This window comes from Fundulus heteroclitus, chromosome 12, assembly GCF_011125445.2.
Source record: "Fundulus heteroclitus isolate FHET01 chromosome 12, MU-UCD_Fhet_4.1, whole genome shotgun sequence".
NCBI classification, from domain to species: domain Eukaryota; kingdom Metazoa; phylum Chordata; class Actinopteri; order Cyprinodontiformes; family Fundulidae; genus Fundulus; species Fundulus heteroclitus.
Genome location: NC_046372.1, coordinates 39,885,607 through 39,906,156, shown reverse-complemented (window position 1 = coordinate 39,906,156; position 20,550 = coordinate 39,885,607). Strand labels below are relative to the sequence as shown.

Here is a 20,550-nt window from a genome sequence, read left to right as displayed (position 1 = left end):
CTCTCTCTGCCTCCCTCCCTCACTGTCTGCTGCTCAGTCTGTGTGGCTAATATTAATGGGACATCCCTTGTTTGTAAATGTGCCAAGTTGTGAGCACCACTGTGGGCTGTCTATTATAGCAGGCCTCTGGGGCAGCCATTCCATATGGTGTCACATATGGCACTCAGCAGCATCAATTAATGTTGTTATAATACTGATTTTTATGAGCCAGGGCTTAGCTTCTTTCCTTTTATTCTACCCACCTAACTCCTCCTTTGTGCTCCCCCGTCATTCTTTGAGTCTTCAAAACCGCTTTTGCCCGTTTTCTAAAATGTTCAGGAATCTGCCGTCTGAGCAGTGACAGAGGAAGAGGTTAGCCAATTCTGAAGGCCTCAGCGAGCTTTTGCCAAAATGCTTCTTCAAGAACTAAAATGTAAATTACTTCAAGACGAGTCAGCATGCAATTCTTTTTATACCAGTGTTATAATTTTTGTAGTTTTTTTAAAAAAACTGGGAAGAATAGAGAGCCGAGAGTTTGATTAGCTGTATATTAAAGATGTCATCCTGAAAAGTGACTTGACATTTACACAAAGTACAAATATATATATATATATATATATATATATATATATATATATATATATATATATATATATGTAATTTGCTCATATATATGAATCATGTTTTACTAACATCGTTAAAGAAGCACCTTGACAAAATGTAATGATGTATAATCAAAAATTACTAAAGGACGACATCATACATATTGAGAACATTTGAGAAACTCTCTCTCTCTCTCTCTCTCTCTCTCTCTCTCTCTATATATATATATATATAGTTCTAAATATATAGTATAGATATCAACTCCAGGATTTATACATGGATGTTGATCATTTCTACGCTTTGGCATTTTGGACCTTTCCAGTTCTGGTCATTTCATACCCAGCAGGAGAGTTTGTACTTACCACGCTTCAATGCATAGCTGCCATGGGAAGTTTTTGATTTTTGTACACACTGGCAACTTAAGATTCATGAAATTACTTCAACAAATAAAAACAAACTGATACACTATGGGGTCAGTCAACACAGAAGGGAAACAGCACGCATGTGTAGAAAACAGCAAGGCGCAGGTATGACACAGGGCACAAATTGGCCAAATCTGACCGACTGAGATCTTCCTTGTTTTGACTGTTGGTGCACATCTGATACCACCTGCTGCATTAACAGGAACTGGCTCCGGTTACATTGGGCCACAGTGTGTTACATTAGGCCCGTATTTATGCACAAAGCAATAAGCAGATGGACGAGAGAACAGAATCTGAGGGGCCCTTTTGTTCCCCGGTGCCTTTGGTGGTGGATCTGACAGGACTGGGGAACAAGAGCGCAGCAAAAAGCCCTGCTTAAAAAGCTCCCAGACACACCATCCTTGTCAGCGGTGCCACAATTAGAGACGAGATCACTGGCGCTTCCCAGCGAGAAATATCTCACCGCCGCTTCTCAATGGAACGCTTTCGTTTGACGAACACCCTCAAAGCTGGGGTTTTTTAAAACGTTTCGGATGGCTAATCACTCTCAGGGATGAAAGGCCCCGGCGTGTTTCGTTTGTGTCAGCGTGGGGAGCTTCCCTCGCCGTTTCGCTTTCTCTGATTCCGATTGTTTTTGTTCGTTCCTTTTTTGCAGCAGGCAAGGGGAAGCAGGCGAGCTGGCAGGCAGCGCCGTTTGAAGGTGCAGTCAGACCCGAGCGCAGGCCTGATGCTTTGTAGTGATATTTCCAGCAGCACAATCTCATTACTTTTTGACGTGGGAGACGCATGCAGGGGCGGCTTGTCATTTCACGCTGTCAAAAGTTCTACGTGGGAAACAAGGCGGCAGTGAAACTTCAATGACCTGCATGGCTCTGGCTCATCAAGGATGAATATATTAAATCAAATATCATAGCTAAAGCCCAACGCGCCATGTCTTCAGAGATGTTTGTAAACCTTATGTCTGGTCCACAGGGTATTGAAGGAATCTTGCCCCTCATCAGTAATAGCTTCTCATCCTCCAAACTGGTTTACAGCATGCCCAGTTGGGCGATCTAATTTAGAAGGGGGGGACCTAATGGCAGCATCATTCACCTTTGAAAAAATGATGAGAGCTCCTGCATAGTTTCACATGAGAGAACTGCTGGCGGTCCCCCCCCCCCCTTAGGAAAAAGCCCGGGGTATGTCCCATGACGTTGATTTCACGCAGACTCCTTTCAATGCAAAGAGAGAAATTAGCTCTGTGTGAGATGCTGCCTGGCACTGACTAAAGCGGCTGGTTACCATGCAAACCCCGGCCAGTTGCTGGGGCGACTGTCCTGAAGTGCTTCCTGGGTAATTTTCGAGGTCACTGGTTTGTGCACGCCTATGTGCTGCAGATGGGCCCACCCTCATTCAGGGCCCAGCAGGAGTTCTTTCATTAGGCCCAGTGAATGGCCTTATTCATCCCCTTCGCCCCGATTGGTCACGCCGAGTCTCTGCAGAGGGCCCAGGACAAACTTTTCTCCCTGATCTTCCACGCACCACCTACCTTAGTCATGCTTTGCTTTTGTTCAGGGGCATGTGGTGGCTAAAACTCCAGGGACTCGTCTTTGGTCACAAAAAAAAAAAAAAAAAAAAAAAAAAAAAAAAGTGATGAACTACTCGGTGTATGTGAAGTGCTATTGACATAGAAGTTAAATTAGCAAATTGAAAACATCAAGGCAGTTCCAGTTTAAGTTGAAATCTCTACACACAAATTATTATGTTTATTCTATCTTTAAGAACTAAGAGATAAAACATCATCTGGCCTATTGTCAGAACATTTTAGGTATTTTATTGAACTAACCCTGATTCGGAGCAACATGTCGAGGCTGACCTGCTCAAAACTTTGGTCATCCATCACTGTCAGGAACAGTGAGAAGAGACCGGAGCATCCTGAAAGTTACTGGTGAGAGTCGTATTAATGATGCTACCACACTTTCAAGCACGCAAACGGGAGAGATTTTATCAGATTCAACCATGAATTAGACTAGGAATCAGCATTGAGCTAAACCTATCCTTACACAACTTCTGCATAATTGGTACAGACCTCTATAAATTGTGAGGAACATGTAGTGAAAGTAAGCATTGACTGGTTACCAGTTTCAAGGTAGAAAGCTTTTTTAAATTGTGACTTCAAAACCTCTCATTGTACTGTTCTTATAGCTTGATGTCCAAAACAAGATGTCAGAGAAGGTGTGTGAGTGACCAGAGGTTTGTTTTTCAGCCTAGTGGAGCATAGAGTAATGCAGATCTGCCCTTCATCCACATAACGGTGGGCACTGCAGGTCAGCAGGCTGAAAAAGGCTACTAGACACTGACTTTACTCAATATGTAGATAAATTAAGCCGTTGGAAATAAAAGGAAGAACAATAAAATAAATATACCTCCTCTATTAAGAACAGCAAAGCTGAAAAATATAATATCACCACAGATTTGAAAAGCGAAACAAGACGTATTTGGTGCTTGTAATTTTTCGTAAGCATGTGTCAAAAATTAAACACAAAACCATTGAATTGTATGGATAGCATTATAATGAAATAAGGTAAAACAGCAAATTAAATGTTTCAAAAGCAGTAGGAATTGCTCTTTCTTGTCTGGTTTTAAATAAATAGATATATCATGTGTTACTTTTTTTTTGTCAAAATGGCAACTGTGGTATATTTATTTAATGTCAACATACTGTTAAAGTCCCCTGAGAGCCTACGCCTGTCTCAAGGCACTACTGGACCCTTTGTAACAAAAGGCCGGCTGAATTATTCCGCTGCTGTTTCTGCTCAGTCCATTGAGTCGCTTCCATAGCTGCAGTTCATAGATATTCGAGAGGGTTCTTTACAGCCTGCCTCTTTTTGGCACTCGAGCAAGTCTCAGGTCTAGCCTGGCGAGAAGTGACTAATTGTCTTGAGTTGTTAGTGTGCTGGGAATGAGACCCACTTCAGTCAGTGACAGGGTGCACAATAATTTTGTTTTTCCCCTCTTCCAACCCCCCCATCCACCCACCCACCCTCCTCTCTCGTTCTCCATCTTGCAGCAGATTTTGCCCCTGTGCTTCTCAAGCTACTGAGCTGTAAAATTGACTGGACAGCAGGCAGTTTACAGAATGAGACCTGGCATCATGGACACACTAACCTTGTGGAGGGCCACTGCTGCTGGCTGCACCTAAAGAGATGGAGACAGAATGTCAGCCATATTAGACTGAGAAAGGTTCAATGAGGAAGAAGGAGAGACCAAAGGGAGACAGACACGGAGAGACATATTGTTTCTTCACGACAAAACAATATGGCAACTTGGCAAAGCAAATCTAAATCAATATGAGGTGGGCATACGCTCTACACACAGATAAAAGGGATGGAAACCACAGAAAGAAGCGGAGGAAGCATTAAAACAAACCTGAGCTAGTGTACGGCAGCCAGCATGTTGGTGCTTTCAACCTTTGTAATTAGATTAATGAAACTAAGACATAATATCGTTGCCAAAAGGAAGCCATTTCCCTGTATCGCAAAAAGTCAAATAAATGGGGACATTTCATTAAACTGGCAAAAGAGCTCCAGGCTGTAGCAGATACCAGGAAGGCGAAACGGATGACAGCGAGGTTGTTTTTTTTTTCTTCTTCACTGCTTTCAACATCTGTCTGCTGTGGAGGATGCCCGAAGTAGGAAATGTTGGCCGTTTTTCCTTTTTTCTGTTTTTGGACATCTCCCAGTTAAGGGAACGGTCTGCATTCTCCAGAGAAAACACATGGAAACTGTTGTTGAGTGTTAGTAATGCTTACCATGCTGCCTTATCAAACAGGACGCTGTAGACGAGTTAAAGCGCCACCTGAGTGATGATTTTGGCCTGGTTCTCAGTACACTGACTGATCTCTACATGCACAGTGGGACACATTGTCTCTGCTCTTCATATAAATAATTAACAAAGACAAAAAGAAAATATTTGGAATGTGTGTTTTTTTTTTAATGTTCTTAAGAACTGACTTGAATTGGCGTCGACAGATCAAAGCTTTACAGCGAGCGGAGATCGGGGAATCATCCTAAAGTCTCTATGACTGGTGCATCTCTAATAAAAAGGTGGTTCCTGTATCTGTTTGATCCCACCATTCGGTAATGAATTCTGCTCATATCGCTACTCCTGGAACAAATCTGAGCAATCAATTACTATGAATCACAAATAGACTGGCTGTGGTTTAGATGTGAACAAATGGAGCTTCGGTCTCTTACAGATGATATTAGTGCGCTGAGCTTCTTTCGCTCCACAAGAGATTAAGCAGGTTTGTACTCTCTCAGGCGGTCAGAGCTCCCCCCCCCCCCCTCCCCCCTCCCTCTCCAGGGTGCTGCACTATCATTTGCAGGAAAATTACTTCAGTAATGAAGAATCCAGGCCCATAAATCCTTGTGGCCTCACCTTCATTCGCTGCCCAAGTCGCACTGAAGAGCTAGTAAAAGTTCCCTTTAAAAAATTCATAGCGCAATTTTGCTCAAATCCCTCCCAGCAAGCACAATTATGGAACTTTCATCTCAATTGATTTATGTCTTGGGTAAAGGAAGGGGAGGGGGCAGGGGGGCAACGCTCAGAGGGGGTCATGGTGGAAAGCCAGAGTTGGGGGGGGGAGGAAAATAACAAGTGGTAAATCATTGCTTTTAAACCGGAAGGTGTAGAGCCTTTTGTCAATTTCTCTGGATGTGTGTTGTATGGCATGTGATGGAGAAGCACACCGCGTACGGCAGGAGGAGGAGGAGGAGGAGGCAAGGGAAGCATTTGAAAGTAGAAGTAAAACAGCAGAAAGAGGGAAGGGGGGAGAGAGAGAGAGAGAGACCAGGGCAAAAAGCAGTATTACACTTGATTAATAACACTAATCAAATTATACAGTGTTCCACTGTGCCCTGAAATCTGGGGCCATAATGTCCTCTAATAGTGAGGTTCATGGAGCTAAACTTCAGAGGGAAAACACAGCGCTGACTGCTGCACGCCTTAATGAAGGCAGTAAAACATCCATTTCCAGAAGCCATGAAATGAAAGCTGAGATTGTAGATGTGCACCCAGTGGCTCCCTGACTGCAAAAAAGGAAAAAAAAAAAAAAGAAGGAAAGAATAAAGAAGAGAAGAGAACAAAATAAAACCCCCACAGAACGCAGTGTTAGAGACAGACACAGAGATGCTTTATTGTCTTAGGAAGAGAAATGACGAGAGAATACAATACACGAGGACTTAAAAGGTAACACTAACAACAAGGTTTTTTTTCTTATATATATATATATATATATATATATATATATATATATATATATATATATATATAAGAAAAAAAATGATAAAGCAGAGATAGAGATGCAGGTTGGCACCTCACAGGGCTTCATTTCCAGAGAAGCCCTCCTCTGGCATGGAGACAGTCATTTGTGTCTGCTGATTATGGATGAGCTTGGTTGCTTTACTGTGTCTGTTATACTTAGTGCTGCTGAAAGCAGCCACAATTCATCACTATTTAGTTGCTGATGCACCTAACCACACCATCCACCCTCTCATCTATATCAATACCTCTCCATTAAAGGATCCCATTGTCCACTCAGGCATGCGTTGGGTTCCCTCCATATATCTAGCTGTTCACCCATTCATGTGAATCCCTCCATCTGTTTGTCCATCCATTGGACAATACATTTATCTATGCATGCATAGACTCCTCAATCATCCGTTTGCACATCTATCAATACCTTCAGTCTTTGTGAGTAAAGCCAACCCTGCACATTTCATCTGATCTTTGCTCCACACTGGTTGCTAGTGTACGAGGGTTGGGTATGCCAAAGATCTGTTACGTTAAACATAACAACAGCTCAATGCTATTTAAATGCCGTCTCAAACACAAATAACTCGGGTTTAGTGTTTCGATTCAAGGGAATATGAAGCCGTTCAAACACAATACAACATGGCTAAATGCAACACCACACAGTTTGCACAGTATGTTCTATAGACTTAAGCAAAACTATAGAATAGAAAAAAGCTAAATGGAGTAGTTGAGCAGAAATTGTACCTTTCCACCACTTTGTTCTTTATGGAGTAAGACAAGTATAACCATCTGATATTAGCTGGTTAATTAGTCAGGCAGCCTGCTCCATAGCAAGCCTGCAGTCAGCAGCTTAAACGAACATACAGTGTTACCTTAATAAGATTGATGGATGACATGACTTTAGTATACACACCGAGGCTCTGTGTTTTTTCTTAAACCACAAATATTTCCAACCACATTGACAATTTTTTCGTGTAAGCTAGGCCAGGGCCACCCAAGGTTGGACGGGGCCTTAGGCAGAATCTTATTTGGGTCTCTTCTTCTTGTTGAGATCACCACCACTAACGATACTTTAACACAGATTTGGTGAAATCTGGGAGTGGGGGTCAAGTTTAGCAGGCTGAACTTAAAACAACCCCGGATAATTGGTTAGTATTTGCTGAGATGTATTTGGGAACTGATCTCACAAAAAAGATTAAACTTCTACCGTCAGATAGTAACTACAGTATGCTTTTCTTTTTTTGTTTCCCCAATGTCCTGTCTAACAATGTGGCAATAGGAATTGATGTCTCAATGCCAGATAGAGCTCGACAGATTTTGCTTTTACAAGCAACTACAATAACTACAGTATGCTAATGCAGCAATCAAAGATTGTTATTGCACTTTGACTAAGTAAACTTGTCACTTCCTTTAAATCTTACATTGAACATTAACATTAAAATGTTAAGCCAAAACGTTTAACTTAACTATGCCGAAGCCATCACATCAAACTAGACAGTATCCTGGATGTCTCAGCACAGGGGAAGTGTAGCTGTTGTTTTCAGCCAGTTTAGAGATATCTGCCTTACTCTATGCCCCAGCTGTAGGAACAGTACGACAGATAACGTTTAGTGTTTTTGTTACGTTTTCAAACCATTATATAGTTTGACACCATGCATGCCTAGGTTGAGATGAACAGATATGTACTTCAACAGCAAGAAGAAAAGAAGGTTTTCTAGGTGCTGAATAACAGGAAATAAGTTAAGGTTTGATGAGGGGGCTTTAGAACTGCCAACGAAATAAAACCATGTAAACTCACTGACGTTAAAGACTTGCCAAAACCTAATGTCTTTTTAAAAGTAATGACAAAAATAACTTTGCTGTGAAGAGAATTACAAAAAGGTCTACAATATATCCAAAAATGTTGTCAAAACACATTGTGAGAAATCAGTATAGTGCGGATAAGATTACACGTTGATCAGCACTCTATTTAACCTGCAAGCAACATAACAAGGGGTTTCTACATTTAATAATCGCCGATCAACGGGATCAGGAGAAATTAAACTAGGCTGGACTGGTCCAAAACCCTTTCGGCACTTCTACTGGAACAATCAGTCAGTCTTGAAGACGCCGAGGATGGCAGCAGAAGTAGTAGAGCCCTACAGGATGTTACTGACAAACAAATAACATTTAGCTTCCATCTGAAGAATCTGGATTTCACTGATACAAACATGCGGCTCTTGATCTCAACCAACAGCGGCCTGTCGCTGCATCTTGACATGTGTGTGAATGAATCCATACACATCAGTTTTCCACAGCTTTGGAGTGTACTTGTCTTGCTTCTAAATGTCCAGGATCAGGATCTAAGAACATGTACCTATCACGAGGTACAGAGCAGTATGTAGATCTGCATCAAAAACGTTGCATTACAGCAAAATGTATTCCAGGACTCTTTATCGCCAGGAATTGCGTTTTAATCTACCAAATTGCATAAATTATAAACAATCAAATCAGCTTTTGCATCTTGAGCAAAGTAAATACTGTTCATTGTCCTCGGGGTAAAAAAAAAAAAAATCATCAAGAGAGCCCGTGGAGAAAAAAAGGAAAGAAAAATAACAACAAAGCTGAGAAAACAAAGACTGCCATTGTTATTATTATCATAATTACAGTTGCGCTTATCACGCAAGCGGCCTCAATCAGGATGAAATACAGTTTCATTTGATGAAGCTTCCTGTTTAGACTGGCTTGAGTTTCAGAACCACACACTTGGCGGGCGTGCCAAAAACTCAATCAAGCGCAATTACTTAGCCATCAGATAGAAATGTAATTGATTTGAAAGCTGACATGAGATATAACTACATTACAGTAGGGGCACAGTGGGGAGGCTCCTCCGGGACGGGGCCTACAGGGAGCTCATTACCGCCAAGCTTTGAATTATTGAGTGCTAAGGCTGTGACATTGAGGAATGGAGGCGGGCGATTGGCTGCAACAACTCAGCAAGTGTTTATCTCAACTTACAGCAATCTAAGACATCTGATGGAGTTATCTCCCTGTGCATGAATATTGCAGAGGGTGAAGTTGTAATGGTTTATAATTGAAAGGGTTCAGACCGAGGTGGGATCCAGGGCGCACATCGTGTCTGTTATTTCAGTCTCTTGTATTTGCAACGGTTGTAGCCGGACAAAATGCAGAATGACATCCAGCAGCGGGCTGGTTCCATAGAAAGAAGCTTGGGTCATATGTTGAGTGGTTGTCTTTCAGATGTCAAGCATCAAGTCGCGCTCACCTCCTGACAGCTTGCTGTGTTGGCAAAGAATGAGGCTTTCAAAACTCTACTTTCACTCAGAGTCTGAGTTTTATTTATTTAGTTGTCCTTTTGCCACCAAGTTTGTCGCTAGCCGCACAGGACTAATGTACTGTGCATGATTTTTGTTTAGTTGCAAAAGTATTCACACATCCTGAACCTTTTCCCATTTTGTCTCAGTACAGATACAAACATTGGCGTTTTTCCGAGGGACTTTGCGTCATGGACCAACACCAAGCAGCAAGGTTGGGAAGCGAAAGTAGGACGATGGCTGGTTTTCAAAGTTTTTGCTAATGAAAATTGGGACATTTCGCCATGAATTTGTGTTCAGCTCAATTTACTCTGAAAACGCTAAATAACTTCTCCTGTAGCCAGTTACTTTCAGAAGTCATGCAATTAATAAAGCTAGTCAGAGTTGAAAGAGGGAAAGGTGGACACCCCGCTTTGAGGGGACAACAGTAAACTACGGTGTAGTTTGTGGATTAGCAGCTAATCTGCAGTTGATAGTAAGCAGTTAGAAAAGCTCATCAGGAAGGCCTGCTCTGTCCTAGGAGGCCTTCTCGATCCAGTGCAGGTGGCAGGAGACAGAAGAACTCAGGCAAAAATAAAAATCCCCTTAGGACAGTGTCTCCCTTCCAACTCATGCAGCTATTACAAAACTGTTTCAGTGACAGACTGCCGCATCCTAAATGCACAATGGAGTGTTATCACAGATCATTCCTCTCTGGAGCTGCTTGTGACCATCACCGCCCCCAACAAACACAAGTGGTTCCACTTTTCTTTTTTATTCTTGTAAATAGTCTGTTGGTGTTTTTCAGGCATAAATATACATACAGATGTTGCACATTTCCTTAAATAATCCTAATTAATTTATCATTTATTTTATTTATTTATTTACTAATAAGGCATGCACAGGGGTGAAGTCGGTGGCGCGGTTGCCTTGAAGCAAGAAGGTCCTGGGTTCGAGTCCTGGCCTGGGATCTTTCTTCATGGAGTTTGCATGTTCTCCCTGTGCATGCGTGGGTTCTCTCCAGGTACTCTGGGATCCTCTCACAGTACAAAAACATGACTGTCAGGTTAACTGGTCTCTGTTTTTTTGCTTCATAATAACAAAATCCATCTTCAAAGTAGTACGCATGTTCTGTAAATGAAACGGCGCAAGCTCCCAAACAGTCCATTTTAATTCCAGGTTGCGAGGCCAAGAATACATGAAAATGCCAGGGGGGGTTGAATACTTGTGCAGGCCACTGCATAAATGTCCACAGATGGTCTCCATCTGACTAAGTCTGAGCTAAAACAAGACAAGAGCAAAGCTGGTAGAACCATACCTCGAAAGACTTTCGGCTGTAATAGCAATAAGCAGCTCTGGAAAATATTGACTCAGGTGGGCTGAATATAAAAGCACCCCACACAGATTTGTAACGACTTATAAAAACCACCCCAACATTTACCTCTCACATCAATCACGCACTGCTTTGTGTAGGTCTCTCAAATAAAATCCAAATAATAAAAAAAAAAACAGAAGTTTGTAGTTGTGATAGAAAAAATGCAAGCAGTTTAAATACTTCTGCAAAGCCTCATGTATTATTTCTGACGACATATCCTTTTACTACTTTCTCAATTTGCACTCTTCTTCGCTTTCTAGATACAAAGAGCTCAAATTAGGTGAAAACCTCCCTTGAGACAGAGAGGGTTGAAGAAATATATCTGCCTGACCCCGATTAACAGACTATGAGTCTTTTCCCTAAAGTGCCGAGAGATGACTGTTGAGAGGATAAAGATATAAGTCACTGTGGAGGGGCCTCTGGGTCCCCAAAGAAACGGGGGACTGTCTACCTTTGGGAAAGCTCTGCCCCCTAGGCTTCTGCCACTGATCTCCCTGTGTCTTCCATGCTCTCTATCACTCTTCTCTATCCTCGCACAGCCCTCCTGTGAGCTTTCTCGCAAAAATGAGAACTCAATTAATTCAGGCAAAATGAGAACGAGGGAGGAGGCGGAGGCGACGGGAGCCCAGAGACACGGAGAACAAGCGAGAGAGCTGGATGTCAATCTGCAGCCTGGAAACAGACCCTATTTGACTGTGCCCATGCTCTGCGTCTTTAGCTGAGTTAATCCTCTCTGCAGTACAAATATGGCTGCTGAAGGAATGCCCCTCATTAAAGAGAGGGATGCTGGGTAAATAGTCAGGTCAGTAGAGGTGGGAGAAAGGGAAAAGAGCAGAGTGTGAAAGCCTAGAGGATTGTGCCGAAAAGGTTTAAAGCGTATTTTAACTCAATCTTCGCCAGGTTATTTAGTTAAGCAACACCTGCAGATAACCACAGATGGACGTTTAAACAAATCACAGTGCAAGCTGATTTACAATTACAGTTTTATGTTGCTATAATATTCTGCATCCTACAACTGTTAGTTACATTCACGCTCTACCATCCACAAGAAAAAAAGAAAGGTTTGCCCAATGACAACGTCTTAGTTTGAGTTCATTAAGCCTCTTCGGTAAAGTGTAAAAGTGTGCTACAGGCAGTAACAGAGGCCAGAAGGGAAGGGGAGAATAGAGGAGAAGATGGAAGGAGAAAGAAGGAGTATTAATCATGTCTTTAAAATGGCAAATAGTATTTAGTGAATGCGGTGGATGGGACCTATCTAAAGGCCAAAACACACCGGATGAATCCGAACGTTCCCGCTCTGATCTTATTTCTTCAAAACACATATGCGGCGTGTGAGCGTGCGTCCAGGTGGTCCTCTGCCGACCACCTGGACCCGTGATATCGAGTATTCACGTGAGTGTATAGGAGAATTCCCAACAGCATACGCAAACACAAGCCGGTACGGCGGTAATCACAAAGCTGCAGATGCTGCCCGAACGACATCAGCCGTTTCCCCTTTTGACTTTTTTTGCAGCACTTCCGTGCTCCTATCATGGGTAGGTGCATACTGTTTTCACTCACTTCATGGGAATATGGGCACTGAAGTATTAAAATGGAAAAAAAAAAGCAGGATTTATTGGATTTGAATGTGTCGTGGCTGCTGGTGATTTGATAATTTCAGAAACGGCTGTTCTACCGGAATTTTCATCAACTATCTCTGGCATTTACAGAACATGAATAGAAAAAATAGTAAATGTTTAAGGAGCCTCAGTTGAATGGAGAGAGATACCTTGTTGATGCCAAAGATCAGAGGAGATAGGGCAGAGTGGTTCAAGACAAAAAAAAAAATTCAACAGTAGCTAAATTAACCATTGGTTACAACCAAGGTATGCAGAATGGCATCTCTGAATGCGATGGGCATCTGCAGTGGGAAACCACAGCTGGTGCCACCGCTGTCAGCTAAGAACAGAAACTGAAGCCACAGTTCACACAGACTAACACTGAGGACTGACAGCTGGGGAAAACGGGGCTTGTTCTCCTGCGTTTAGCTACAACACTACAACATGGTAAGGTCAGAATTTGGCATGCACAACATAAATTGACACGTCAATCCTGCCTTATATCAACGGCTCAGGGTGGAGGCAGTTGAGTAATGTTATGGAGGGTATTATTGGCACACTTTGAACATGTTTTTACTAGCATGTCCATCCCTTTATGACCGCAGAGTACCCACCTTCTGATGGCTACTTCAAACACATCACATGAGGCTCAAATAATCTGAAAATGGTTCTTAGACTGTTCTCCAGCTGCCTCCAGGGTCACTCAACTTAAAAATCCTCTGGGAAGCGGTACAACTCTAGGTTACCATGAAGGATCTGGAGCTGACAAATCTGCATCAACTGCATAATGCAATTATGTCCTATGCACCAACATCTCTAAGGAATGTTTCAGACACCTTGGTGCAAATGAAGGATGTTCTGAAGGAAAACTGGGACTGACCCACTACTACTAGCAAGGCTTTTCTAAAAAAGCAGTCGCTGAGTGCAATGCATGAAAGAGAAGTGGACAAAATTGTCTGTATATAGATCAGCAAACAAGTGTAAGCTGTGTTGTTTGTTAAAAAACAAACCAAAAATCAGCTAATGCTAAAGATCCAAAGTGCAACAAGCAGGCAGAAATCCGTTATGTGAGTACACTGAAGGAAATAGATAAAACAAATAAAAACAAATGGTCCATTTTCCCCTGGTGACTTCATTAAATCTGTTAGAGTTTTTCCCAAAGCAACTGTAAGTAAGCAGCCACTTCTCTTTGACTGGGTTTAAATCTAATAAGAACTCTGGTCTATCTTTAGCTTCTAATTTCACTGCAGTACATTTTTTCATGTTGCACCCACCTCAACTGTGCAACAAACCTGGTGAAACGGGAATGTTAGATGGTTCCAACTTTGCATATGATAAATATAGTTCATATAATGAACTAGGACACACGGTGTCCATGAACATTCAATGGTCACAAGTACTTACGGGTGATTGAACAGTCTGCGTGAAAGAAGCAGCAGTTTTGATTGATGCTGTTCGGAAGACCTTAATATAGTTACACTTCTAGGAGCTGAAGGGAAGGAGTTAGGCGGGGTCAGCAAAGTTCATGAAATAAATCGCATGAGCTTTTAAAATTACCACAAGTCTGCACTTGGAACAGAGTCTGAACCAAAACTGGAGAGTAAAAGCACAAGACTGTTGAGCAAAGTACGTCAACTAAGTCATAAGACACCCTTAGTCAATGGCTGATAGTGTTCCTCGCATTAGCCCAAATCAAAATTAGATCTATCTTTAACAATCTAATAAAAACAGCCATATGATGACACTTTCCCCTCATTTATGCTCTCCATTTTCTCCTCTGCAATGCCTTCAAGAGAATAAATTCCCCTTTGTTCACGGTGCCTGTGAAGGGTAAATGTAGCTGTAATCGTGTGCCACGATCTGCGCAACCTAAAAAAAAATTAATCGGAGGAGAGACTTTTTTTCTAGATCTATGTCCAATCGAGCGAGCGTGGCGTCCTCAAATGGCCCTAATAAAGTTGTAGGTCAAATATGAACCATGAAAGCATGAAAATTAATTAAGAGCTCAATTTATTACTTAAGTTGATGGTGTCTTCTTGTCTTAACCAAACATCAGCTGACACTGATAGATTATAAAGCTTAGAAAACAACCCAAAAGCAAGAGTTTGCTCTTTCATAGTCTGAGATCTCTAATTAGCCATAAAATTAAACATTTTACTTCAGTTTCGCCGAATTCAACTTTACAGAACCACATTTTACAGCAATTAGAGTTGCAAGTCTCTGGGGGTAAGTCTCATCTAGCTTTTCATTTAGAGACATTACACAACATTTAAAAATTGATGCCTACGAATCCTTGCAAAACGGCACAAGCTCAAACAGATTTGAGAAAGGTGCCTGTAAAGACCACATTTCCGAGTCTAACCACAGATTCTTAATTGGATTTGAGTTGGGTACTTTTACTGGGCCACTCCTAAGGCACAGCTATGAAATGTGCCTGATCTAAGCACTGTAGCTCAGCCACTGTCATCTCAAGTCTTTTGCAGCCTCTAACAGGTTTTCTTTCAGGATTGCTCAGAAGAGAAGTTGCTCCATCTTCCCTGTCCCTGATGTCCCTGGTGTGCGTATCCTCCCCTCAGCATGGTGCTGCCTTCAATATGTTTCACTGTGGGAATGGTGTGTTCAGGGGGATTATGCAGTGCCTGTTTTCTGGCAGAGATAATGTTGTGTGTACACTCCTATTCATTAAATTAGAATATTTATTTTAAAAAAGTGTATTTACTTTAGTAACTCAATTCACTGAGTGACATATTTTGATTAATTGCATACATACTGATCTTTTCAAGCTTTTATCTGTCATGGTGATATCCTGCTTACAAATAATGAAAATGTGACATTTAAGATTAGAGTATTACATCAGACCAAAAAAACAAACAAAGTCATTTTAATGAAGAAATGTGGGTTTAATGAAAAGCATGTTAAATATCAGCTTAGAGGTTGTTATTTTAAAAGGTACCATTGTCAACCCTTATGTTCTAGTTGACTAGATATGACTGTAGACCAAAAAGTTTTATTTCGGACAGCTGAGACCAAAAGGTGTGTCTCTAAATGGCTCAAGGCAATGTGGGTTTTGGTCTTATTATAGCTTTTAACAATGATGGTCTGCAACTTTTCGTTTTGGAATAGATATGTGAAGTACACAATTAATAGTTGATTTATAAACAGATTCTACTACTTGACTTGTGGATCTTACTCTTCTTCCACCATAAGTAGACAGCGACCTCTCTTCATGTTTCTAATTTTGCAATACTCTGAACATAAATATAAAAATTTCTTCAGACCTTTGTTTCTAACCCTGCTGTGCTGTTCCTTTGTCTTCATGATGCTTTTTGTTTACTAATTTACTAAATTTACAGGCCTAGCATAGCCTGTTAGTTTGGAAGACAGCCATGTCTTTGAAAGTTTACAGTTCTTGGATGTTAGGAGGACAGACTGAACAGTGTTTCTTAAGCTAACAATTTTGTTTTTAGAACCTAACTCTGTTTTAAATTTCTCCACAACTTTCGTCCTGATCTGTCTGCTGTGATCCATTGACTTCATTATGCTGTTTGTTCCCTAATGTTCTCTAACAAACCTTTAAGGCCTTCACAGAACAGTTGGATTTTTACTTGGATCATATTAGCTAACGCTAAATTAGCTCTCGAAGAACTATACTGTATTATCAGCAGCCAAAATGGATCCTAATCCAGAGGCAGCTGTGATCGTAGCTGGAGACTTTAATCATGTTGAATTAAAGGCTGTGCTCCCTAAATTCCACAAATTAATTTAGTTTCCGACTAGAGACAACAGTATATTAGATCAGCTATACTGCAACATCTCCAGGAGCATACAAAGTTGCTGCAGCTCCTCACTTTGGAGCACAAGATCACATCTCTGTGGACCTAATCCCTGCCAACAAACTAGTGATCTGCAGAACCAGACCCGTTGTCAGAATTGTTGTTTGGACTGAAGAAACATGTTCAGCGTTACAGGACTGCTTCGAAACCATAGGCTGGGGGTGTTTAAAGAGGCCGCTGATCTTCCTCAGTCAGAGGAGCACCATCAGCCCCTTGTCCTGCCGCTGTACCAAGTGACCTCCTCCTTAAAGAAGGTCAACACCAACAAGGCTGCTGGTCCACGCATGGTGTCAGGCCGAATGCTAAACTCATGTGCTGACCAGCTAGCAGAGGTCTTTCTGGACATCTTCAACCTCTCCCTGCAGCTCTCCATTGTCCCTGCCTGCCTGAAATCCTCCATCATCGTGCCTGTGCCCATCACCTGCCTCCACGACTACCGTCCTGTTGCTCTGACCCCAGTCATCATGAAGTGCTTCAAGACGATGAAACACATGAAGGGAGCCATCCCTGCTGGTCTGGATAACCTGCAGTTTGCCTACAGGAAGAATCGCTCTACAGAGGATGCTGTCTTGTTAGCACTTCACGCGACTCTGACTCATCTGCAGCAGCCAAACACCTCTGTTAGGATGCTATTTGTGGACTTCAGCTCAGCCTTAAACAGCATGCTCCCAGAAACGCTGGCTCTGAAGCTCCACAGCCTGGGACTATCTCCACCGCTCTGCTGCTGGATCAGTGACTTCCTCACCAACAGGCCCCAGGTGGTGAGGACAGGGAAACGTACATCCACCCCACTGATCCGCAACACGCCACAGGGTTGCGTCCTCAGCCCTGCTCTCTCCAGCCTCTTCACCATCGACTGCTCTGCTATCCACCCCACAAACACGGTGGTGAAGTTTGTGGATAACACCACTGCGGTGGCCCCACCCACCCGGGCAATGCACCGGTTGACCCACTTCCATCAGGCAAACACTTCAGATACATTAAATCAAAAACTAATAGATGCAAAAACAGCGTCTTCCCAAAAGCTGTAAGGGCTGTCACCCCCCGCTGAGACGATTGTGGTCTGTTATATGTTACAAACACACTACAGGCAATGCCTATTTGCACACTGTAATTTCTCAACTGATTGCACAGTTATGTAAATGAAGGCTTAAGATTACTGCACAGTATTTAATGCAGGCATGAGTGCATCACTGAGATAGCGTTGGGTGAATTATTCATGCAACAACACAGTAATTCATATTATTCGCAACTATGCACGCTTTAAGCTTCTTGGGAAGTGCGTTGGTCAGTGCAATCAACTGATGAAAAAATAAAAAATGTGTGGAAATACTGTCTTGTTGTGTCTGCGTGTGCATCCTGAGCCTCTGTCTGTCTCAAAGAAATGTCACTATGGTAACACATGGTGACGATAAGGATTCTTGATTACACACAGGCGGGCCTGGGTGACAATAAAAGGTAATTGGTTGTGCTGAATTTTATTTTAAGGTTATCAGAGTGAAGAGGACTGAAAATAAATGCAAATTGCAACACATATCAAAATCGCTTTTTTAGGAAAACGTTTTTAAACTCATGCCCCACTGTCTTTTCAGTTCACATTTATGCACCACTTTACGTAGGTCCGACCCATAAAATTTCAAAAGAATGCATCAAAAGGTGTCGGTTGCAACATCACAAACTGGAAAAGTTCAAGACGTCTGAGAACTTTAGTAAGTCACTGCATCTCTAAAGTCTTGATGTCATCTCTCTGGGGGAAAGCAGATCTTTAATGTGATATAGTGTCAACCTCTACGCAAGTCTAGCAGGAAGGAAGGAGGGGAGGCAGTGAGAATTCACACTCTGCAGTATCGTTGGTGGTGATCTGTTGAGAAAATGAGAGACAAACCACAACCTATGTGCCTATTGTGCAAGCATGAAAAACCACAGAGTGCTAAAAGTCGCTTAAAGATGAGGTTACCTGCATACGGGGTGAAGCCGCAGCCCAACACAAACTGACTCTTTAGTTTTGTCAAATAAACACTCCAGTTTTCCGACTTCGCAGAGGAGACACATTTTCACTTCAGTCGTTCCACATGCGGGTATAAAACAAGCGTTTAAAAAAAAAAAAAAAAAAAAGAAAATCCCCTCTACAGCATCCAAAAAGTGAGACATTTTTGAAGAGTGCGTTTTTGTTCCATACTTAGACAGAATGACTAATACGCTGAAAGCTTGTGGCAGAACTTCTTAATGTGACACTTCCTGTTAGGCGAGCCAGAAATGCAACAGCCTGAGAGACAAACAATAACACAAGCATATTGTGTGTTTGAAAGTAAAAGCTTCCAGGCCACCACTTCAATGCATCTGAATCCCCTGACACCTGCACTACATCTCCTTTGACCTGAACATGACACCAGGACAAGAAACACCAGGCGACCATTTAGTCCTGTCCACCCCCCCTCCCCCGAAGGCTGTCTGGACTTCCAGAAACATTACCCTCGTATTCACTCTAATCCCCAGTGATTGAAACTCAAGGTAAGCAGCACGCAAAAGCAAAGAAAAGCAAACCAATCAGGTGACTCCGTATCCGTGACGGACCACCGTGGTGGCCGCAGACATCAAACATGGCCGCTGTGACGTGTCTGGCTTCATGGGCCTTCTTCCGTCCCGCGCTGGGCTCGACCGGGTGAGATATCAGCTTACGTCTCGCAGGTCAGACTTCAGGACTCATTCAACAGGACACAAACTGCATACGGTTCATTGGCTTTTGGCTAGCACAGACAGAGTTTTGTAGATAACCAGTGTTTGGAGCCACAGAGTATCAGTTGACCCAGACCAATTATGCATAAGGTCGGGGGATGGGATGGGTGCCGTGCTAATCAAGTCAGGCAGAAGCAGTTGAGCGAACAAGAAACGAGAGACAGAAAACACAATCCCGAAAGAGTAAAGAACGAAAGACTTAAAACGTGTCATAGAATTCCTCAGGTCTAAGCGATTCTGCGAGGAAAAATGGGAAAATATTTCAGTCTCTGTATGTGCAGTAGGTGAGATACCTAGTAAGCTACTATAGCAGCAACACAGTGAGCTGTAACATTTTTAATTGGGGGTTGGATATAAATGCACGGCACAATTTTCAGGGTTCCTATTTGAAAACCATGTACCAGTTCCTTCCACTTCACATTTATGCACTACTTTGTGTCAGTACATCACACAAAATCCCAATAAAAATACATTGAGGTCTGTGGTGGCAAGGCGACAAAGGTGTAAGGAGTGAAAAAAAAATAAAAATAAATCAAGGCGTATGTATCCTGTTCCCAAGCATTGTATGATGAGCATGGTATTCAGCGTTAAGACTATAAGTGACATCATTAAACCATACCCCGAGAAAGCCTATTACGCTCCGGGGCAGAAGACATTCTACATTCCTGCAAAAAACAACTGGAAAGGAGCTGCTGAGGGGGAACCTTTGAGGCATAAACTCAACGAGTGCTGAAAGAAAAACCCCGGAGAAGCTGTTCACCTTTTAGCTCAGCTGAACAACTTTGCTCACGTCTATTTACAATCAAAACGAACCGCAAAAATCTGTACCCCCAAGCAGACACAAAAGGCCCACTTATGTGGAAGCACAACAGTGTGGCAATTATCGGAGAGAGGAGCAATGCTGGATCGGTTACAGTTGTTGAATGTTAATTACAGCGTTTTACGGCATCGAGGAGATAACGAGTTAGCGCCTGGTGACAGCAGCGACACGTCCTTTAACGAGAGCCGTGGAAATTTATGAAACTTGAGATCAGGGACAATGAGGCGTTACTCGCTTGTCAGACACTCTCCTGCTCACCCCCCCTTAGTCCTAATGAAGGCTCACGTTTGTTCCTTTCTTTAGTCTGCTTTTATTCCCCACCTTTAGTCTGAAATTATTGCTATTCAGTTAGAACAGGTAAAAATCTGTAAAATGGGACGTTATCCTTGTCCAGTCTAAAGACCATCTACAGTACCTGTCCCCCAACACCATCATGATTTCCTAATAACGTCCCCTTAATTCTTTTAGATAGGAAAGAAAACAGCACAATCCTAAGCAGACACCCGATAACTCCCAATAAGCATGAGGTCATATTCCAGAAAACTCCCTGACTGGAACAGAAAACCGTCAGATTTCAGATAAATGTGGAAAGCCAG

General features: G+C 42.3%; 1 protein-coding gene across 15 annotated transcripts in view; it reads right to left on the bottom strand.

Moving 5' to 3' along the window:
• fbrsl1 (fibrosin-like 1) overlaps positions 1 to 20,550 on the bottom strand; it is a 378,307-nt gene that overhangs the window by 133,144 nt on the left and 224,613 nt on the right. For 11 of the 15 annotated variants that reach the window (XM_021319717.2, XM_021319696.2, XM_021319698.2 and 8 more), the window contains one exon: positions 4,152 to 4,181. The exons of the other annotated variants lie outside the window; for them this stretch is intronic. In XM_021319717.2, coding sequence (XP_021175392.2) covers positions 4,152 to 4,181 — 30 coding nt within the window. The remainder of the gene's footprint in view (positions 1 to 4,151; positions 4,182 to 20,550) is intronic. 15 annotated transcript variants of the gene reach the window in all.